At 50.3% G+C, this 23,950-nt stretch overlaps 1 protein-coding gene across 4 annotated transcripts in view; it reads left to right on the top strand.

The window, feature by feature from the left end:
• Positions 1-23,950, top strand: part of LOC147099987 (retinaldehyde-binding protein 1-like) — a 67,351-nt gene that overhangs the window by 28,916 nt on the left and 14,485 nt on the right. For 2 of the 4 annotated variants that reach the window (XM_085968550.1, XM_085968551.1), the window contains exons 2-4: positions 6,027-6,072; positions 20,123-20,251; positions 23,507-23,711. In XM_085968550.1, coding sequence (XP_085824676.1) covers positions 6,061-6,072; positions 20,123-20,251; positions 23,507-23,711 — 346 coding nt within the window. In that variant the 5' untranslated portion in view covers positions 6,027-6,060. Of the gene's footprint in view, positions 1-6,026; positions 6,073-20,119; positions 20,252-23,506; positions 23,712-23,950 lie in introns of all 4 variants that reach the window. The other 2 variants (XM_085968548.1, XM_085968547.1) reach the window with 1 other exon arrangement.

Below are 23,950 nucleotides of genomic sequence, written 5' to 3'. Positions count from 1 at the left end.
AATTTCAATGATAAAATGAATGACTAGTGCTTTGCTGCAGATTAGGGCCAAGTATTCCACCTCGAAGGACAAGGGCAGCAGATGCATGGGAACACCACCACCTCCAAGTTCCCCTCCAGATCACGCACCATCCTGACTTAGAAGTATATCGCCATTCCTTCATCATCGCTGGTTCAAAATCCCCTGGAACTCCCTACCTAACAGCACTGTGGGAGCACCTTCACCGCATGGACTGCAGCGGTTCAAGAAGGTGGCTCACCACCACCTTCTCAAGGGCAAATAGGGATGGGCAATAAATGCCAGTCTTGCCAGCGATGCCCACATCCCATAAAAACGAATTTGAAAAAACTCTGCTTCACTGGTGGCCATTACTGCTGCTCACACAGTTTTGGTTGGTTACTTCCTGCCCAAACAGGAAGTTCGGCTGTAGTGATTTCTCAAGAGCTGTTTTTATCACAGAACTATACGGAAATCAATAAACTTCAAAGAAGCGAGGCACTTGCAGTTTTCCTGGTTGCCTATTCCTGGAGCTGAGTGTATTTCCTGAGGGAAGCAGGAACCGAGCCGATGGGATATTCTGAGCACAGTCGCACAATCAACTCTGAAGATGAAGGGCTCATTAAGTAACAGAAACAAAACCTCACAGAAGAAAAAACTTATCAATTTACACATATATGTAGACCACAGACACTTGGAACCACTGGGCCACCTCAAGGCTACAATAAAACACAGGTTAATTATGCCTCCTTCGCCTCCAATAATAACATGGCCATTGAAGACAGTGCATCACCACAGTGTTTACAACAACAACTTGCATTTATATGCGCCTTCAATGTAGTAAAATGTCCCAAGTCGCTTCACAGGATCGTTATCCAACAAAGTTAGCCTTTTTGGGCCTTGCTCCTCAAAAGATGGAGGCCTAGAAATTCAGTGCCCTTAGCACCGATTTTGCGGCGCTAGAGGGCCTAGCGCTGCAATTGGCGCCGGTTCCTAAATTGTCTGGGGCCCTTCCACGGCGGTTGACCGGTAGCGCTGCGCCGGCACCGATGACGTCATCGGTGTGCGCAGCGTCCCGGTTGCCGTGGTAACCCGGCCCCAAGCCGAAATTCAGTTGCGGCCGCCTCGCCAGTGGCAGCCGCAACTAAGACTCCGGCAAACGAGTGCTGCCGGAGTCTGCGCCGGCGCTTTAAGGAGGGGCCGCTTTCCCGCCGGCCGCCTGCCCGCAGCTCCCTCCCCGGACTTCTCCCCCCCCCCCCCCCCCGGAACAGATGCAAGCCCGGCACTTGTCCGAGGTGCCGGGCTCATTTTTGAGGAGATTTGCACGGGCCGCGGCCGGGTGCAGGCAGCTCCTCCTTAACGGAAGGAGGAGGCCTGCACTTCCCCAGCCTGCCGCACCGCATCGGGTGCCGCAGCGCCGGAATTGCGGCGCGAAACGGCAGTTAGCGCCCTTTTCCAGGCGCTAAGACCCTTCAGTAGCGCCGGCAGCCGTTTGGGCGCGGCGCCACTGAATTTTTGGCGCGCGCAGGGGACTTATCGCCGGCACTAATTTCCGGCGCTAAAGCCCTGGCTAAGCCAAAACTCAATTTCTAGGCCGGAGTGTTTCACCAAAGTGCCCCTGAGTGACATCATCCTAACATAGCCCAACATCAGTAGTAGGGAAAATGCTAGCGTTTATTATAAAGGATGTGATAACAGGACACTTAGAAAATATCAACGGGATTAGACAAAGTCAACATGGATTTATGAAAGGGAAATCGTGTTTGACAAACCTACTGGAGTTTTTTGAGGATGTAACTGGTAGAATAGATAAAGGAGAACCAGTGGATGTGGTGTATTTGGATTTTCAGAAAGCCATTGATAAAGTCCCACATAAGAGGTTAGTGTGCAAAATTAAAGCACATGGGATTGGGGGTAACATACTGGCATGGATTGAAAATTGGTTAACAGACAGGAAACAGAGAGTAGGAATAAATGGATCTTTTTCGGGGTGGCAGGGGGTGACTAGTGGGGTACCGCAGGGATCAGTGCTTGGGCCCCAGCTATTCACGATATATATCAATGATTTGGATGAGGGAACCAAATGTAATATTTCCAAGTTTGCTGATGACACGAAATTAGGTGGGATTGTGAGTTGTGAAGAGGATGCAAAGAGGCTTCAAGGCAATTTAGACAAGTTGAGTGAGTGGGCAAACACATAGCAGATGCAGTATAATGTGGATAAATGTGAAGTTATCCACTCAAATGTGAAGTTATCCAGGACCTCAAACCCAGCACTAAGCTCATGGTCTACAGAGCAGCAGTGATACCCGCCCTGCTGTATGCCTCAGAGACATGGACCATGTACAGCAGGCACCTCAAAGCACTGGAGAGGTACCACCAATGCTGCCTCCGCAAGATCCTGCAAATTAATTGGCAGGATAGGTGCACCAACGTCAGTGTTCTCGCTCAGGCCAACATCCCCAGCATTGAAGCTCTGACCACGCTCGATCAGCTCCGATGGACGGGTCACATCGTCCACATGCCCGATACGAGACTCCCAAAACAAGCGCTCTACTCGGAGCTCCGGCACGGCAAGAGAGCCCCAGGTGGGCAGAGGAAACGCTTCAAAGACACCCTCAAAGCCTCCTTGAAAAAGTGCAACATCCCCACCGACACCTGGGAATCCCTGGCCCAAGACCGCACAAAGTGGAGGAGAAGCATCTGGGAAGGCACTGAACACCTAGAGTCTCTTCGCCGGGAGCAAGCGGAAGCCAAGTGCAAGCAGCGCAAGGAGTGCACATCAACTCAAGCACCCCACCCACCCGCCCCTTCAACCACCGTCTGCCCCACCTGTGACAGAGACTGTAGGTCTCGCATTGGACTCATCAGTCACCTGAGAACTCATTTTCAATGTGAAAGCAAGTCATCCTTGGTTCTGAGGGACTGCCTAAGAAGAAGATCCACTTCGGTAGGAAAAACAGAAAGGTAGAGTATTATTTAAATAGTGCTAGATTGGGAAATGCTGATGTACAAAGGGACCTGGGTGTCCTTGTACACCAGTCACTGAAAGCAAACATGCAGGTGCAGCAAGCAGTTAGGAAGGCAAATGGTATGTTGGCCTTCGTTGCAAGAGGATTTGAGTACAGGAGCAAGGATGCCTTACTACAGTTGTACAGGGCCTTGGTGAGACCACACCTGGAGTACTGTGTGCAGTTTTGGTCTCCTTACCTAAGAAAGGATATACTTGCCATAGCGGGAGTGCAGTGAAGGTTCACCAGAACGATTCCTGGGATGGCAGGACTGTCGTATGAGGAGAGATTGGGTCGACTAGGCCTGTATTCACTAGAGATTAGAAGAATGAGAGGGGATCTCATTGAAATGAATAAAATTCTGACAGGGCTAGACAGACTGGCTGCAGGGAGGATGTTTCCCCTGGCTGGGGGGTCTAAAACGAGGGGTCACAGTCTCAGGATACGGGGTAGGACATTTAGGACTGAGATGAGGAGAAATATCTTCACTCAGAGGGTGGTGAACCTGTGGAATTCTCTACCACAGAAGGTTGTGGAGGCCAAGTCACTGAATATATTTAAGAAGGAGATAGATAGATTTCTAGACACAAAAGGCATCAAGGGGTATGGGGAGAGAGCGGGAATATGGTATTGAGATAGAGGATCAGCCATGATCATATTGAATGGCGGAGCAGGCTCGAAGGGCCGAATGGCCGACTCCTGCTCCTATTTTTTTTCTACGTTTTTCTTCTTTTTTCTATCTGTAGCTATGGAGTCAGCTTGTACATGCACCTCAATGGTACCCAGCCCTACCTCTCTCAACCCTGACATTGCAACTGTGGTTTCTGATTGCTTGTCTGACATTCAGTCTTGGTTGAGCCTTAATTACCTCCAGCTAAATAGTCGGAAAACCAAAGTCATTGTCTTTGGCACCACCCACAAAATCTGTACCATCGCCATTGACTCCATCCCTCTCCCTGGTCACTGCCTCATGCTGAACCAAACTTTTCGCAACCTTGGTGTCCCATTTGACCCTGACTGAGCTTCTGACCCCGTGGCCCCGATTTTGAGGGCCTCCGCCTGTCAGGAAAGGGGCAGTAGTGCCCCTGAAAATCGTGGCAAAACGCTTACTGTCCTGTTCCCACTCCCGTTCTTCCCACTGACATTTTTGTTGGGGCCTCCTCATGGGCAGCCCAGACGATCATCTGTTTAGGTTGGGGTCCTATGACATACCTAGGTCCCGGACACCATTTTGAGGTACCAATGGGCAGATTGTGCATTGATACCAGGCATTGAGCGGCCAAACTAGCAATCCTTAAAGGAACCGTTCCAAAACCAGGTAAGCTTCTGTGTTTTCTGTGGGCCTGGCAGGAGCGTGCACACTCCGCCCAGCCCACTGTTGGCCCACTGATGCTCCATAATTGCTCCCCCGCCCCCCACTGCCCTGCCCCCCCCCCCCCGCCGCCCTGCAACCCCCCCCCGAGGATAACATTTTGGCTCGGCTCTGCATTGGAGCCACTGAAATTCCCGCCCCCTCGCCCCGACCGGCAAGCTTCCCGAGAGTGCTGGTTCTATCCTCGTATCTCAGCTGAGCAGATGAGGCCCAGTCCTCAAAAGGGCTCGGGCCTCACGACAAGGACCCAAAGTCCACCCAAAATTAAAGTCACACCCCCTCTCCATCGTAAAGACCATCCATTCCACCTCCAGATATTTCCTGCCTCTACTCCTCATTCGGCTCATGTGTTGCCGAAGCCCTCATATCACTCTTTCTCACTCCACTTACTCCAATGCTCTCCTTGCTGGACCCCCATCCTGCATCTTCCATAAAGTTCTTATCCCGAACAAAGTCTCATTCATCCATCACTCCCATCCCTGTTGACCTACATTGACTCCCAGTCCCATAAATTCCTCATGGCCTCACCCCTCCCTATCTTTGTAACCTCCTTCAGCGCCACAATCCCTCATTCCGCTGACTCTGGTCTCTTGAAAAAACCCCCATCCCTTTGCCCCACCATTGGCATTCAAACATCTCCCACTCTCTGGAATTCCTTCCCTAAAGCCCTCCACCTTTTCACCTCCCTCTCCTCCTTTAAGACCCTCACACCTGTGTGAAGCACCTTGGGGCGTTTTGCTATGTTAAAGGTGTGGTATAAATGCAAATCGTTGTTGCATCTTCTTCATTATCCACTGAGAGCGATAGATTTTGCTAGCCAAGAGTAGGTCAAGATGGCGACCGAGACGGTCCGGTGCTAGCGCGCTCTCCTTGCTTCAGGCGGCCCGCTCTCGCTCCCGCAACCGGAGTGAGGTGTTCGGCGAGTCAGGCGGAGGCAGCGCAGCGCATCAAGCAGCAGCAGCAGCCACGTCGACCCACTAGAGCTCGTCGGCCGGCAGCTCCTCAGCGGGAAGGCATTCCGACTGGGAGGAGGGGAGCTGAGCATGGCGGCCAGAGGCCGGACCGGAAGCGGGAGAAGCAGGCCCCAGGCCGTCGGACCGTGGAGCCGGCGACGGTGAGGTGGAGGCCGCGGCGACCGGAGGATGTGTTCGGCGAGTCGGGCGGAGGCAGCGCAGCCATCGGGACGCAGCAGCAGCCACGACGACTCGCAGTCCGACTGGGAGGAGGGGAGCCGGGAATGGTGGCCAGAGGGTGAGCGGGAGAAGCAGGCCACCACATGTGGAGCTGAGCCGGCAACAGTGAGGAGGAGGCCGCGGTGACGAGGAGGACGGAGCGGCTGAGGGACATCGTGCTCCCACTGCCACTGGATGTCAAAGAATTGACTTTCTGAACACGGCGCTGTAAGAATAGCTGACGTGTCCCTACGGGGAGTAAGCATTCCATTGTACTAGTTACATATGGCAAATAAAATTGAATTGAATTGAATTGAGTATTAAGGCAATATGGGGCGAAGGCGGGTGGATAGAGTTAGGATACAGATCAGCCATGATCTCATTGAATGGCGGAACAGGCTCGAGGGGCTGAATGACCTACTCCTATTCTTATGTTCCAATGACTGTCTAATCCTATTTTGCTTTCTGTTCCAGGGTTTAGAACAACTACCAGAACTACAAAGATAAAATGGCTGTGATTGTAAGTATGTAAAGAAATCCATTTTATTTTGTTTTCATACCTCATAACATCAATAGACAATGCGATGGAGTGTGGAGACAGGGGGTTTGCATCTGTGATCTCCCACCAGTCAACACGTTGGTCTCAACCGCATCATTGTAGGGAGGTGCTGAGCAATGATCAGCAAGAGAGAGAATGGTGAAGAAAGAGAGAGCCAGGCCACTCTCACGGGCCTCTTCGTGGGTACTTCCAGAGTGACTTTGGCCCAGGCACGATGGGCCGAATGACCACCTTCTGTGCTGTATGATTCTAGGTCGAGCATCGATTCCAAACCCTTCCTAGTCCCCGCGCAAACCCTCAGTGGAGATTATGAGTGGCATAGGAGATCCCTGCAGAAGCGAAAACATTTCTTAAAAAGAGAGAAAGAGAGTGCTCCTCCCAAAAAAGCATCCCAGACTCCTTCACCTCTGATATGAGTTTTACGAACCTTTCGATGTCTATGGTAGTACTGTAACTGCCTCTCTATTTGGTCGCCTTATCTGAGGAAGGATATTCTTGCCATGGAGAGAGTGCAGCGAAGATTCACCAGACTGATACCTGGGATGGCAGGAATGACGTATGAGGAGAGATTGGGTCGATTAGGCTTATATTCGCTAGAGTTTAGAAGAATGAGAGGGGATCTCATTGAAACTTATAAAATTCTAATAGGACTAGACAGACTAGATGCAGGAAGGATGTTCCCGATGGCGGGGGAGTCCAGAACCAGGGGTCACAGTCTAAGGATAAGGGGTAAGCCATTTAGGACAGAGATGAGGAGGAATTTCTTCACCCAGAGAGTGGTGAACCTGTGGAATTCTCTACCACACAGGGCAGTTGAGGCCAATTCATTAAATATATTCAAGAAGGAGTTGGATATATTTCTTGAGGCTAAAGGGATCAAGGGATATGGGGAGAAAGCAGGGACAGGGTACTGAATTTGGATGATCAGCCATGATCTCATTAAATGGCGGAGCGGGCTCGACGGGCCAAATGGCCTACTCCTGCTCCTATCTTCTATGTTTCTATGGAATCATCTACTCTCCTCAATTAGGAAATGTCTCAATGCCTAGGGTATCGAGCACAGCGTATAGAGAATGTGTCCTGATGCAGACACATCGGTGTATAACAAACTAATGCAAATCCCTATCCAGTCCCCATCCAGTTTTGGACTCGGTCAGAGGTTGCCACACAGCTCCCAATCGGTCATCATCGTAAGTGAGGTTGGGTTAGGATCAAAAGCTGCATTTCTTAGAAAGTACCATGGCTGGCTCCCTCAATGGCTCATCTGCTTCAGGCAGTGAGAAGCTCACCCAGAGAGACCAGGGAGGTCCAAAAGCTGATCACCAGCCTGTACCAGAGGCGCCACAATTGTCTTCAGTGCCCCCGGGTTTGGAGGGAGGGAGTTCCGGTGATAGTGTGGCGGTGTGGATGGTAGCCGAGAAGTCGAGGACAGGATCAAGCTTGGCTGTGGCTCCGCTCGGCGGGTGCCTGGAGACAACAGAACCATAACCCAACACAGAGTCAACGGGCTCGATTTTCATTGAGCCGTGGAGGCGGGCTTGGAGGCGTGCGGGGTGTTAAAATCGCAAAAACTGGTGGGCGGGACCCCCCTCCCGGCCTGGTTCCCGACTCCCCGCCTGGTTCCCGACTCCGAGTAATTTTAACTCAGTCGTGTTTGATGGTCCCGACTCTGTCCCGCATCCAACAGGCGGGACTGGTCGTTAAGGCCCTTAACAACCACTAAATGGCCTCTATAATCCTATTTTGAAAGGCCCTTGCGAATTTAACCCTTTTCCCACATGAAACACGCCTGGTAGGAAACACGAATGTGAAACCTGGCGGGAGCACTATTGGATTGCTGACTATCAACTGCAGGTCAACCATTAAAGAGGAGATTTGATCAGCCATGATTTGCAGGTGGCAGGACTTAGTGGTCTCAGGTCTGGGGCAACTTTTAGAAGGCTTAACCACACCTGTGGAAGGTTGGAGCCTCACACCCATCTCCAGTGTGACCTCCTGGGAAACCCCTCTCGCCACCTTCACTCAGCGCTTCCTCAACGGAGGCATATACCAGAAGCATGAGAGCCATTTATTTCCTTCCCATCTGGGCATTAGATGAGCTCGAGCACCAGCCGGCAGCAGCAGAACCAGGAACAACAGCAGCACCAGCAACAGCAGCAGCAGCAGGAGCGCCAGGCTGCTGCTCACCGACCTGAAGCTGCACAGGCCAGAAGGGGCCAGCGCCTGGAAGTGGCTGGAGAGCACCTTGCTACACATCGGGGGGCCATGGGGACCCATATCTGCAATGGCAGTCCTACTCAGAAGGACTTCCATGAAGGTCTGGTTTCTCTGTTCAATAGATGCTAGGGTGCTAGGGTTTGGATGATCAGCCATGATCTCGTTGAATGGCGGAGTAGGCTCGAAGGGCCGAATGGCCTACTCCTGCTCCTATCTTCTATGTTTCTATGTTTCTATGCCCATCGCTCCTCAAGAGATGTCATTCTATTCTGAACAATGACCATGTTTTCCATACCCTGGCGACTAAGCTATTCCATGGCCGTAGCCATCCTCTCCTCTACGGTAGCCAGCCTTACCACAGAGGGAGCAATCCTTTCCATGGATGTAGCCATCCTTTCCGTGGTGATGCGTTCATGCGCCAATGACTCCACAAAGGCTCTGCTCATGTTCGCTATGGACTCTTCCATTCGCTCCACACTCGCAGCGACCCTAGAGACAAAACCTGCCAGAGACTCCTGCATCTGTGCCTGGAATTCCATCAACTCTGATCTTATGGATGGACCCAGAGGCAGAGGGTCGACATGCTGCTGAGCCGAGCTGGCAGAGTCCTGTGCCCTCCGACTAGGACTCTCCACTGCTGTCCCTGTCTCCACAATCTGCTGATGCTCACTTGTGAGCTGTGATACACCAGGTGACAACACTACCCTATGTCCCGAAAGTCCCACCGAGGTGTGAGTGTCTGCGCTGGTGCTGGGTGTGCTGAATTCTGCTGATGCTGCGCCCTCAGAGGTTGCAGCTTCCTCTGAGGAATCTGGCTGCTCAGCCTCTTCTTCCTGGCTAGGGGGGATGGATGCTTGTGATGGTCCTGTGGGGGAGTAAAGGAAAGAGTCAGGGATGTGATGCAAAGGCTACATGCACATAGCTTTTGGCAGATGCTCATAAGTCCATCTGTTACAGCTTCACAATCATTATCAGCGACGCATGCAATGTCAAAGAGAGAGATGGGAAACTTTTCTGTCACCAGCTTGCTGTGTTACACCCGTCTGTCCGTCCCCCACACGTGAATCATCCTCTATTTATTATGTCCGTGTGTAATTGAGACACGGACTGCAGGAGCTGGTTACAACAGGTCTTTACTGAGCGGAGACAAAACTGGAACTACTATGCAAAGTTACTACACAGGCTTATATACAGGGGTGGTCACTACTGGTACTGCAGTATACAGGGGCTGCAGAATATAGTTCCTTCTGCAAAGTACATACACTACAATTCCTCCCCTTTTAGCTAAACAGTACATAACATTCGATTCATAATTAAATAACATATTTACAATTACAGTTGCTAGATACATTAGCTGAAGTTAAGCAATTATAAGTTCAGTCTTTGAGGAGGCTTCCTGATTCTGTCTGGATGACGCCTCTTTGGGGTATCAGGTTCTTCTGGCAAAGTTGATTCGGGATCAACGTCGTTGTTTGGTTCGTCTGCTTCCAATATCCCCGATTCTGAGGTAGATGCAATTGGTACTTCGGTTTCATCACCAGGTGTATCGGATCGTGGTGTGGAATTGACGTTTTCCAGTGACTCTAGAATCTGGTCAGCATGGCGTCTTACAATGCTCTCTCCAACGTCCACGGTATACATTAGAGGTCCTTGCCGTGTGCAGATCGTTCCTGGCTGCCATTTCTCTGTGCGGTAGTCCCGGGCCAAAACTGGTTGACCTATCTTAAAACTCCTGGTCGGCCTTTCATTCATATTCTGAAACTGCCTGTTCTCCACATCTCTTCTGATGTTTGGCTTAACCAAATCCAAACGGCATCGTAGTCTTCGATTGAAGAACATCATGGCTGGAGTTTGGTTGGTAACCGCATGTGTCGCATTCCGGTAGGCAAACAAGAAGTTATCCACCTTGTGTTGTAGGGGTATGTCTTCATTACACATTGCCTTGATAGCCTTCTTGAATGTTTGAACGAACCTCTCAGCCAATCCATTGGTGGCTGGATGATATGGGGCGGATGTGTAATGCTTAACACCATTGTTCTTTAAGAACCTCCGGAACTCTTCAGACACAAACTGTGGTCCATTGTCGGAGCAAATCTGTTCAGACAGCCCATTTCTGGCGAATATGGTTCGTAAGACTGTGATAGTTTTTTCTGTGGTGGTTGAGGACATTTTTATTACCTCTGGCCACTTTGAATGTGCATCCACCGCAATTAAAAACATCGAGTCCATAAATGGACCAGCAAAATCAATGTGCACCCTTTGCCATGGAGATGAGGGCCACTCCCATGGATGTAGAGGGGCTTGTGGTGGGGCGTTTTGGACCTTCTGGCATCCTGTACAGCTCTTGGTCATCTCTTCGATTTCTCTATTGATTCCCGGCCACCACACAAACGCTCTGGCTAAGTTCTTCATTTTTACCCCTCCCAGATGACCCTCATGAAGCTCATTGAGCACTCTATCCTTCAATTTGGGTGGAATTACTACTCTGGATCCACACATCAAGGTTCCTCTGCACACTGACAGCTGTTCTCTTCTCGGCGAGAATGCTGGCAACAGTGGTTCGCCATGTGCTGGCCATCCCTTCACCATTAAATCATAGACCCAGGAGAGTGTCAGGTCATTTCGTGTTTCCTTTTCTATGTTTGCATTCGTCACAGGTAGACATTCGACTATGGTCGAGTGGAATATCTCCACAGGATCCACTGTAGGTGCTTCTTCCACCGTCGGCAACGGTAGGCGCGACAATCCATCAGCATTCCCATGCTGTTTAGTTCCTTTGTACTCGATGTCATATTGGTGTGCCCCTAGGAAAAGGGACCACCTCTGTAGCCGTTGTGCTGTCATTATCGGGACGCCCTTCTGAGGGTTGGAAATGGAGACAAGAGGTTGATGATCAGTTAGTAGAGTAAATTTCTGACCGTGCAGGTAGTGATTGAACTTCTTCATCCCCCACACCAGGCTGAGGGCCTCTCTGTCAATCTGGGCGTAGTTACGCTCGGCTGAAGTTAACGAGCGTGACGCAAAAGCTATCGGCCTCTCTGAACCATCAAGGAATTTATGTGACAGTACCGCTCCAATGCCGTAGGGAGACGCATCACACGCCAATCTTATCGGTAGTGATGGGTTGTAGTGAGTCAATACTTCTCTTGAAGTGATTAGGTCTTTACTCTTCTGAAAGGCCCGCTTACATTCATCGCTCCATTTCCATGCTACTCCAGTTTGTAGTAGGGCGTTCAGTGGGTGCAGAATTGTGGACAAATTCGGCAAAAACTTATGGTAGTAATTCACCAATCCGAGGAAAGACCTCAGTTGCGACACATTTTCAGGCGCTGGAGCCTTAACTACCGCTTCAATTTTGTCAGGGGACTTATGTAACCCCTCTTCATCAATCACATGGCCACAATACGATATCTGTTTCTTAAAAAACTCGCACTTGGGGCGATTGGCTCGTAGCCCATGTTCTCTTAGTCTAGTGAGCACCTGCTCTAGGTTGGCAAGGTGTTCACTGTTATCTTTGTGATGAAATATGTCATTCATCAGACTCTGTATTTAACTACATATATTGTATTGCCTGCTCCGGTGTTTTACCTTGTATTGTATATAGTGCACCGCCCCCTTTCTCCCCATTGGATGTGTCGGCTCCGCCCATACCTGGCCCTACTTAAGACAAGCCCAGGCTTGTCTTGCAGCAGAATGCTAGGTGAAGCTAGGTGAAGACACAGGCATCTTTCTTTGCTAATAAAAGCCTTGTTTTATCCAGTTAACTTTGAGCCTTGAAGTTATTGAGGCGCATCAATTTTATTAGCAAACTTTTAACGATGGATCAACTTTTGAAACCAGAATGCTTGGATTTGGACCCGCATGCTTCGGATGCATCGGTACGATTTGGACACTGGTTCCAGTGCTTGGAATTTTTTATGGCCAACTCCGAAGCCGTCACAGCCTCTAAAGCCACCGGAGATGTGAAACTCGGGATCCTGCAGAATCGGGTAAGCCACCGGGTTTTTCCACTCACCCAAGACGCCGCCACCTACCTGGATGCCTGCAACATTCTAAAGGCCACTATCAGCGGCCTACCAACGAGGTGTACGCCAGGCACCTGCTTGCTACCTGCACACAGCGACCCGGAGAGTCGCTAGAGGACTTTCTAGTCACCCTAAAAGTGCTTGGCAAAGACTGCAAATGCAAAGACGTGAAAGCCACGGTATACACAGACGAGCTTATTCGGGATGCCTTTATCGCAGGCCTTAGCTCTAATTACATCCGGCAGAGACTGCCAGAGAAAACGGGCCTAGATCTGACACAGGCTGTGGACACAGCGCGATCGCTGGATGTGGCTCAGAAGAACTCAGACTCCTACTCGTCAGGCCGCGCGGCCCACGCCGCCTCTGCTTCCCCGCCCGGTAGCCCAACACCGTCGGGGCCCTGCTCTCCCCCCAGAAGCCCTACGACCGCCGCGACGCATCGGGGCCCCAAATGCTACTTCTGCGGGCAGCCGAAGCACACCAGGAACCTGTGCCCGGCGAAAGGCACCACCTGCTGTAAGTGCGGTAAGAAGGGGCACTTTGGGAAGGTGTGCAGAGGGAACCCCGCAGGCAAAACCGCCACCGCCGCGTGCGCGCCGTGGGAGCGGCCATCTTGGACGCCATCTTGTCCGACCTCGTGAGTTCCGCCATCTTGCGAGCAGACATCGTGGACGCCAGCTTACCCGGCCTCGTGTGGCCCACCATCTTGTCCCGATCAGGGCCCTACAGTGGCGTCGATCACAGTGGACCAGTCCAGACCGCACCCACTATCCAAATCGATGGTGGACATCGAGGTAAACGGGTGCAAGGTTAAATGTTTAATTGACAGCGGGAGCACGGAGAGCTTCATTCACCCTGATCTGGTACAACGACTCTCTCTAACTATAGTCCCTACTCAGGGCACGATCTCTATGGCCGACAAAACCCAGATATCGACTATTGCGGGTTACTGCGCGGTACGATTGTCCGTTAAAGGCACTGTATATAATCATTTTAAACTGTTAATTATGAAGGATTTATGTGTGAGCGTGATCTTGGGCCTGGATTTTCAGTGCCACCACCAAAGCATCACGCTCAATTTCGTTGGGACCCAACCGCCCCTCACAGTGTGCGGTCTGGCTACCCTGAAGGTAAAGCCGCCTTCGCTATTCCCGAATCTTACCCCTAACTGCCGGCCAATAGCGACCAAAAGCAGGAGGTACAGCTGGGAGGACAGGCGGTTTATCGCGACCGAGGTAGACAGGCTCCTGAGGGAGCGCATTATTGAACGCAGCAACAGCCCGTGGCGCGCCCAAGTGGTGGTGGTGAGGGGTAGCGAGAAGAAGCGGATGGTGATTGACTATAGTCAAACAGTCAACATCTATACCCAACTAGACGCCTACCTGCTACCCCGCATATCCGAGATGGTGAACCAAATCGCCCAATACCGGGTGTTCTCCACCATCGACCACAAGTCAGCGTACCACCAGCTCCCTATCAGACCAGAGGACCGTTCATACACCGCCTTCGAGGCAAACGGACGCCTCTACCAGTTCCTCAGTGTCCCCTTTGGGGTGACGAATGGGGTCTCGGTCTTTCAGAGGGAGATGGACCGCATGGTCGATGACCACCACTTGCAGGCAACCTTCCCCTATCTCGACAACGTCACCATCTGCGGCCACAACCAACAGGACCACAACTCAAACCTCGCGAGGTTTCTGAAAACCGCACAAAAACTCAACCTCACCTACAACGAGGACAAGTGTGTTTTCAACACCACGCGCCTCTGCATACTAGGCAGCGTGGTGGGGAATGGGGAAATCGGACCAGACCCCGACCAATTGCGCCCCCTACGGGAGCTGCCCCTGCCCAACACTCCCAAAGCCCTGAAAAGGTGCCTGGGGTTATTCTTGTATAATGCCCAATGGGTCCCCAACTACTCCGATAAAGCCCGCCCCCTCTTGAAAGCATCCTCTTTCCCGCTTTCTGCTGAGGCCCATGCTGCCTTCAAAAGCATTAAGCAGGATATTGAGCGGGCCACGCTACAGGCAGTGGACGAGAACACTCCCTTTCAAGTGGAAAGTGATGCGTCTGACTTTGCCTTGGCGGCCACCCTCAACCAGGCGGGGCGGCCCGTAGCTTTCTTCTCGAGGACCCTCCAGGGGCCCGAGATCAGACACTCCTCCGTGGAAAAGGAGGCCCAAGCCATCGTGGAGGCAGTGCGCCACTGGCGGCACTACCTAGCCGGCAAACGCTTCACCCTACTTACCGACCAGCGGTCGGTAGCGTTTATGTTCAATAATAAACAGAGGGGGAAGATTAAAAATGATAAGATTCTTAGGTGGCAGATCGAGCTCTCCACCTTCGAGTACGACATCATATACCGGCCAGGGGCCCTTAACGAATCCCCCGACGCCCTCTCACGAGGGATGTGTGCCAACGCCACCGGGGATCGGCTACAGACCCTCCACAACGACCTCTGCCACCCAGGGGTCACACGGCTGTTCCACTTCATAAAGTCCCGCAACTTACCCTACTCGATTGAGGAAGTTCGGTTCCTGACCAGGAACTGCCGCACTTGCGCTGAGTGCAAGCCTCGGTTCTACCACCCTGATAGAGCCCACCTAATCAAAGCTACACGGCCCTTTGAGCGGCTTAGCTTAGATTTCAAGGGCCCCCTCCCGTCCGTCGACCGCAATGTTTACTTCCTGAACATTGTGGACGAATACTCCCGGTTCCCATTCGCCTTCCCCTGCCCAGACATGACCAGCGCCACGGTCATTAAATGCCTCAACAGCCTGTTCTGCCTGTTCGGTATGCCAAGCTATATCCACACAGATAGGGGGGCGTCCTTCATGAGTGAAGAGCTACGCCAGTACATGCTGTCCAAGGGGATTGCCACGAGCCGTACCACCAGCTACAACCCCCGGGGTAACGGTCAGGTGGAGCGAGAGGACGGGACAGTATGGAGGGCAGTCACCCTAACTCTAAGGACCAAGGGCCTCCCTATCTCCCGCTGGCAGGAAGTCCTCCCAGATGTGCTCCACTCAATACGGTCACTATTGTGTACCGCCACTAATGCCACGCCTCATGAGCTAATGTTTGTGTTTCCCCGGAAATCCACCTCAGGCGTATCCATACCATCATGGCTCTCCACCTCAGGTCCGGTACTTTTGCGGAAGCATGTGAGGGGCCACAAGACGGACCCTCTCGTGGAGCCAGTGCACCTGCTCCACGCCAACCCACAATATGCGTATGTCCGGCACGCCGACGGATGGGAGGACACTGTGTCCATAAAAGACCTCGCCCCAGCCGGTAACAACAGCAACAACGACAACGACTACAACAACAACAGCAACAACGACAACAACCACAACAACTATTCTCCACCCACTATTCTTTCATCACCCCCGGAAGAACACCAGCCAACGGTACCCCCACCACCTACTCCTTCAACAACCCTGGTGGCGCCCCCGGCAGAGACCCAGGAGGTCACCCGGGACACCCAGCCGGCACCCGCGGCACCACAACCGTTACGTTGGTCACAGAGGACTATCACACCCCCGGACAGACTAAATCTGTAGAAGGGGTGAATGTGATGAAATATGTCATTCATCAGACTCTGTATTTAACTACATATATTGTATTGCCTGCTCCGGTGTTTTACCTTGTATTGTATATAGTGCACCGCCCCCTTTCTCCCCATTGGATGTGTCGGCTCCGCCCATACCTGGCCCTACTTAAGACAAGCCCAGGCTTGTCTTGCAGCAGAACAGCAGAATGCTAGGTGAAGACACAGGCATCTTTCTTTGCTAATAAAAGCCTTGTTTTATCCAGTTAACTTTGAGCCTTGAAGTTATTGAGGCGCATCAATCTTCACCTGTCACTAGGATGTCGTCCAAGTAACACTGAGTCTCCGGAATCCCTTGCAGGACTTGTTCCATCGCTCTTTGCCATATCGCCGGAGCTGATGCTACTCCGAATACCAGTCGATTATACTGGTAAAGACCTTTGTGAGTGTTTATCGTGAGATACTTCCTAGAGGATTCTTCAACCTCCATCTGCAAATATGCTTGTGCTAGGTCAATTTTTGTAAAACGCTTCCCTCCAGATAATGAGGTGAAAATATCTTCTATCCTCGGGAGAGGATACTGTACTGTGTGAAGGACTGGGTTCACCGTCACCTTGAAGTCCCCACAGATGCGAACCTTCCTTGGCTCCTCAAACTTATTGTTTAACGTTTTCTTCATGACAGGAACGATGGGTGTCGCCCACTCGCTCCAGTCTACCTTAGATAACACGCCTGCATTCTCCAGATTCTCCAGCTCTGCCTCGACGGCTGGGCGAATTGCATACGGTACCGGTCTTGCTTTGAAAAACTTGGGAATTGCATTCTCTTCTATTTTTATCGAGGCGGTTACGCCTTTAAGAGTTCCCAGTTCTTGTTGAAATACCTCTTTGGCGTTAGCTAAGATTTTTGACAATCGTCCAGGTGTGACATCGTCATCCTTTTTACCAGCCACCGTCAGTGCCTGAATGGAGTGCCAGTCTAAACTTATCTTTCTGATCCATTCACGTCCCAATAACGGTGGTCCACCATCTTGCAGTATGTACAGATACAATTTCTGTATTTCCTTGCCGTTGTATTCGACAGGCACCCTTATTTTCCCTCTGGGGTATACTTTCTGCCCCGTATACGTCTTCAAGACAATGGATGTCTCTTTCAAGGGTATGTGTGAGAATAGCCGCTTGTAGTCTCGTCGATTCATGATGGTCAGGGCTGATCCTGTATCCAATCCCATTTTGACTTGGGACCCTGCTATCGTGAGGGTGACCCAAATGGTTCGGTGATCCTCTTTTGCGATTATGTTGTGAAGTTTGTGACAGCTTAGTCTCTTGTTCCCGGATTCACTATCGCTCTTCTGGTCTTCGGAACTACTGTCCGTCATCTTTTGTACTTTCCTGTACTGTTCCTTAGTAGCCTTTTTGTTGTCGTTAGTCTTCTTCCCAGACCTGCAAACTCGTGCAATGTGTCCCATCTTTCCGCATTGCCTGCATATTTTGTCCTTGGACCAGCAGTCCTTCTGGTCATGGGTTGTTCTGCCGCAGCGATAACATTTTTCAAATCCCCGTGTCATTTCGTGGGTGCCGTATTCCTGTGGCTTTTGCTGTATTTCCGCTGCTCCCCTTGCTGCTGCTTCATACGATACTGCCACGCTGAAAGCCTTATCTAGCGTCAGCTCTTTCTCTGAGAGTAACCTCTTCTGGGTTCCTTCACTCAGGAGTCCACAGGCAAATTTGTCCCGTAGAGTATCTGTCAGTCCTGCTCCGAACTGGCAGTGCTTTGATAGCTTGCGTAGTTCCGTAAGGTAATCAGCATTGCTCTCATCTTTATGCTGATTTCTCCTGTGGAATTTAAATCTTTCTGCTATCAGCAGCGGTGTAGGATTTAGGTGTTCCTGTAGGATATCAACAATTTCGTTAAAACTCTTCGCCATCGGTTTGGCTGGAGTGATCAGGTTCCGCAATAGGCCGTACGTTCTTGCGCCCATTAAGTTTAGTAGTACCGATGCCTTTTTCTCATCGGCTACTTCGTTTGCCTTGCAATATACTTCGACTCTTTCCACATACGCGGTCCAGTCTTCTATTGCATTATCGAAGGCAGTGATATTGCCAGTCTTCGGCATCTTGGAAATCTAAGATGGCGCCTCCCGCACTTTGCCGCCTTCCCCGATTTAACAAAATGGCGCCTCCCGCGCTTTGCCTTCTTCCCCGCTGGATTAAGATGGCGCCTCCCGCGCTTTCTGTCTTCTCCGCTGCTGCTAGCGCTGTTGCTGGCGTTTTTATGCCTTGATGGCGACGCCCTATGGTCTTCGCGCACTTCCCCCCGCGCTGCTGCTAACGCCGCTTTCCGCGGTTCCCGTGGCAAACTGCAGCTCCTCGCGGCTTTCTGCGCTTCTAACTTCTTTTATTTTCCCGTCGTCAGAGCAACCCTACGGGACACTTTCCTCCCTCTTCTCGGGTCTGTACGCTGCCCGGCTTCGTAGCACCGGCCGCGCCCTGTGTGCTCCACCCTCTCTCTCTCTCTCCTCTTCCCAACAACGCTGCTCGGCCCCGTTGAAAAGCCACCCAATCGAGCTCTAGCCCGCCGCAGCCCAGGAAGGATCAGTGTACTACCTGCCACCAGCCCGATTAGCTGGAACACCATAGACAGGATAACCAAGCCCCGCTCTCGACAGGCTCTCCTGCAAATCTTCAACTCCGATGAATCAGAGGCGGTTGCCCACGGTCGACGCCCGTTTCTTCTGTTTGTTTGTTTTTCTTTCTTCCTTCTGGCCTCGACCTCTAACAACTTCGCTTCAGGGATGGATCCCCATGAGGTGGTGCAGAACTGTAGGTAAGTTCGGATCTGCTCGTCGCCAGTATTATGTCCGTGTGTAATTGAGACACGGACTGCAGGAGTTGGTTACAACAGGTCTTTACTGAGTGGAGACAAAACTGGAACTACTATGCAAAGTTACCAGACAGGCTTATATACAGGGGTGGTCACTACTGGTACTGCAGTATACAGGGGCTGCAGAATATAGTTCCTTCTGCAAAGTACATACACTACACTATTCCCATAATTTCCAGGACGGCCTCCTCTCAGGGGGTCAGGTGGGCTATTGAGGCTGTCCCTCCTCCTGTCCTGGCTCGCTCTCTTTTGTTGTGAGCTCTCTTTTCCTGCAATGAGGGAGACAAGTGGAGGTTGAGTGAGAATGACGGAGTGAGTGTAGAGATTGCATAGCATAGAGACTTAGAAGGAGACAAAGACGGAGTGAGGTTGCAAGACCAAGGGCCCTCCCTGTGTGTTGTCAGTTGTGTTCAAAGCATTAGAGTGATAGGGAGTGTGAGGGCTGCATGGTCGAATAGTTACGTGAATGTGAGCATAGAGAGAGAGGGAATGGGTAAGGGTGCATGGATGTCAGTGTCAAGTGGGATGTGGAGGAAGAGATTGCTAAAGCTGAGTGCTGGTGAGGAAAGGGATCAGATTGAGGGTGATGGGAAATTCATACTCACTTTTCCAGTGCGCTGAAGGTCATGAAATCTTTTCCTGCACTGTATCCAGGTTCTACGGGTGACTCCCAAGGAGTTGACCTCCTCAGCCACCTGCATCCACACTGCCTTGGTCTGAGTGGGAGGCCTCTTCCTCCCTGACGAAGGGAAGAGCACCTACCTCCCTGTTGGCCCTAGCCCCATCCACTAATGCCTGCAGTGCCATGTCGTCAAAGCGAGGAGCTGATCTGGCCCTCCCGCTTGTCATTTTTGCTGCAGCTCCCTCACACTGCACAGTCAAGAAGCTTGGCAGTCTGCAGAAGAAGCAAGGCTTGCTGTGGACCTTAAATGCAGCAGCAATGATGACATCATCGGAGGGGACTTTCAGTCATGAAAAAACCATTTGCAAAGGCTTCCCACACGTTGGAAATCAATTGGCCAATTGAGTTAAAATTGCATCAATCTTCCACATCCATTTAGATTTGTGTGGGAAACACAAAATTCGGATAACACGACACCATCCCGCACCTGAGTTAAAATCACCCCCAACATGTCTAGATTGTGTGGGGGGGGGAAAGAAGAGAAAATTGGTGAGAAAAATTTACAAAGAGTCGCTGCTGTGTATCCTCTTTATGTTAACATGTGCGTCAGAGCCATGCCGGTCTCTTATCCCTCCAGGTGACGTTTTTAGCAGCTTATAATTTCATTATTCAAACGTACAGGTGTTGTAATCAATGTATTCCATTCTTCAGCAGACAGGAACTTTCCGGATGGTTTCTGAGGAGGAGCAGGCTCTCCGCACCAAACTTGAGCGCCTTACCACAAAGGATCATGGGCCCGTGTTTGGCAAATGTGAGACGCTGGCCCCTCACACGCTGCAGAAGGTCAGTGAGAGGGTCTTCCTGGGTCTCAGCGCAGTTCAAATTCAAACAAGTCACAACAAGGAATGATCCTGACAAGGGAGGCCAGTGCGCAAAGCTCTCTGGATTATCAGTGAAGAAAGATACATCTCTCTGCGCACACACATGCGCACACACATACGCACACACACGCACACACGCACACACACACACACACACTTATTTAACTAGGCACAGCCGCCAATGGTGGGCTGAAGGACGTGGGCTATGCACAAGAGGCCAGAATTGGAGGAGTGCAGAGATCTCGGAGGGTTGTAGGGCTAGAGGAGGTTACAAAGATAGGGACGGTTGTGGCCATGGAGGGATTTGAACACGAGGATGAGAATTTTAAAATCGAGGTGTTGGTGGACCGGGAGCCAATGTAGGTCAGCGAGCACAGGGGTGATGGGTGAATGGGACTTGACGTGAGTTAGGACACGGGCAGCAGAGTTTTGGATGAGCTCAAGTTTTATGGAGGGTGGAAGATGGGAGGTCGGCCAGGAAAGCGTTGGAATAGTCAAGTTTGTAGATAGCTGAAGCACAGGTGAGGGTTTCAGCAGCAGATGGGCTGAGGCAGGGGCGGAGACGGGCGATATTATGGAGGTGGAAATAGGCGATCTTGGCGATGGAGAGGATATGGGGTTGGAAGCTCAGCTTGGGATCAGATAGAACGGTGAGGTTGTGAACAGTAGATTAGCTTAAGACAGTGGCCAGAGAGGGAGATAGAATCGGTAGCTAGGGAAAGGAGTTTGTGGTGAGGGCCTAAGACAATTGCTTCGATCTTCCCAATGTTACCTACCGAATCATCAGGCAGAGAGCAACAAGATTATAAACTCCCAAACTAACAAGCAGCACAACATTACATGGAAAACACAATAGTATTGTTAAAGTATAGCATAGAGTGTTTGCAAAAATGCAATCTAACGTCAGGCTTGAGAAAACATACAATGCTTGAGGTTCACTCCTGTAGTTTACTATCTCGGTCAAAGCCCTCGGGTATATCAGCACCTCGCAGCAAAATCCAAAGGCAGCTATTATTGTGCTGCCTTCTGGAATGTTCTGCAGCTTTTACAAAGCATTCTCAGCCCACAACATCTGACCTGCTCCTCTACTTTAATGATGCTGTGGCCTTTCTTTTCATTCCCTCTGAGGGTAAATGAAATAAAGTGCACTCTGCCACAAGATCTACTTAAGCCTTTCAAGGCTGGCCCATAAAGGCACCATTGTTGGACTCGAGGAAAGCAGCTGGTGAATTTCAAAGGCCCAGAAAATGAACATGTTACCCACAAACTGCAGAAACTGGCAACCAGTGTTGGCTTATGTCTGGAACAGAACACACAGATATTAACATGCACACAGACATGGCACACACCCACACAGACATACAAACATGTACTCAAACACAGCACATACAGATACACACACAGACATTAACATGCACACAGGCTCAGCACAGACATACAGACATGTACACATACACAAACACAGCATATATAGATATATACACACAGCACAAATACAGACATATACATGCATGCATACACACAAAGGGGCCCTGAACTTTTCCAGGTTCCTTTGCACACCAAACCCTCACTGATGCACTTTTAAACATTTGGAAAAAATATCATTGACTGAACTGTGGTGAAATTTACTCAAGCTTTAAATTCCTGATGTGTTCTATTGTATTAGCAGACAAGCAATCACCACGGTCAGACAGGCCTCTCACCATCCAGCTTGTTTCACTTAGTCGAAATTCCCGATTTTCCTCGGCTTTTCTAAAAGATCTTTAAACTCTGTCCAAGTTCCTTCAGATGTGAGAATGGGATGGACCTTTCTGTAACCCCTTCAGATGGGCAGCCTCAGTTTCGCTGTCACCTGCCAGCCAAATTTGAAGTGACTGGTGGTCTGGAGATTTAATAATTGTGCCTGCATTGCTGGGAAGCGATGCGCCAGTTCAACGTAATTCTCTCAAGACCTAAGCTTATCCCACCTTGGATCTGCTGTCATTCAATGTACCAGCATATAATCTCTGGCTGCTCTCACGGCCTACCTATCTGGGAAGGGTTGTGCTGGATCCCTGGTTGTCTGATAGTGTCTATGGATCTATATTGCTTAGCGTTCTTGGGGGAGGGTTGCATCCATCTATCCAGTGATCTAGAGACGCTTGTGAGCTACTCCATAGTGCCAACCTCTACTTCAAAGGCATCAAGGCCTTCAAAGTAGAAATCTGAAAAAATTATCTCGCACCTACTGAGCAGTATACAATGAGCAAGCAGCTTGCTGTCAAATCTACACAGATAATTGCCCTTTAAAAGGACTATCTTTATTATCCTTTGAATTGGGGTCAGTGCACTCCATTATGTCAGAACAAGAGAGAGACAGGACAAGAATAGCCAGGATTACAGCCTCATTTACCATCTGTTTTGTTTAAGTGTCATGGAGCAGGCTATCTGCGAGTGCTGTTTGACATGATGAAAGGTTCAAAGTTCAACCCAGTAACTTTAATGGACGGCTTCACGTTAATAATGATCTTCCCTTCACTGTTGTTTAGCCAAGTGCCCCAGAGCAGATATTTGAGTGCGCTACAGCGCAGCCGTGTAATCCATTTTGTTCTGAACATGAGATCAGGTGGTAGATAAGCTACAAACACCAGATGCAGGAGCGTTTCGATGCAAGTATTGCATGCCCCCCCTCAGGCCCACACCATCAGCACAGTTCTGACAGGTCCTGGGTCACTCCAGTCCTGACATAACAAAAACTTCTAACCCATCCAGTACTGCTTCAAATACCGATGTCTGGGACTGCTTCTGTCTTCTACTAGTGCTTTGTCAATAATATTAAGGAGAAAAAAAATGTTTTTTATCTGCTTAACTGGACTTTAACAATGTCAGTTCACCGCTTACATTTTATAATTACTTTCTCCTTTTAAGCATCTCCTCACCATGTACTATTCCTAACTCGGTCAGTGGGCAAATGGTCTGTTTAGCGGCATATTCCAGCATTATTCGGAACTTTCTATTAGGAGGTGCACAAGGTACAGACTGACTCATTGTCCATTTAATCATTTCCTCTTCAAGCAAAGGCCAATGCTGCACTCTAGACCAGTTGAGATTACAAATTCCCATTTGGTGAAGGCACGAGAAAGCCCACTTTTTCCTAATCTGAGGTACAGTCCAATGTTGGCCTTAGGCGCTGGAAAACTCCTGAAAAGTGACTTTAGATGTTCTTTTCTCTCCAAAGGCTAAGGACGAATTGAATGAGACAGAGGAGAAACGGGTGATATGTGTGAAAGAGCTTCAAAAACTTGTTCTAGACACTGCCGACACTGGAGGGGAGATCTGCAAGACTGTGCTTGAGAAAACAAAAGAAAAAGATGATTCCTTCTTTCTGCGATTCGTTAGAGCAAGAAAGTATGATGTGAAAAGGTCGTACGATCTTCTCAAAGGTGAGAGATGAACCTGGGTTGATTAAGAGAAATTAGAAGCGTCAGGACGCAGCTCATTGACACAATTTAAAGATACTTTCCAAACTTTCCAGAGGTTCACCCGATTTGATTTTCCACTGGCCAATTCTCTGGAATCGTACTCAATCGGACAAGAATTGCTTTATCTTCAGTCGTTGCTTTCCACTACACCATGAACTGAGGATCAGCTGCTGTGATTGACAATCACATTCAAGCTATTC

This window comes from Somniosus microcephalus, chromosome 27, assembly GCF_052327205.1.
Source record: "Somniosus microcephalus isolate GS21.2 chromosome 27, FLI_Smic_1.0, whole genome shotgun sequence".
NCBI lineage: Eukaryota > Metazoa > Chordata > Chondrichthyes > Squaliformes > Somniosidae > Somniosus > Somniosus microcephalus.
The sequence above is the reverse complement of the archived record's forward strand: the minus strand, read 5'-3'. Positions and strand labels throughout refer to the sequence as shown.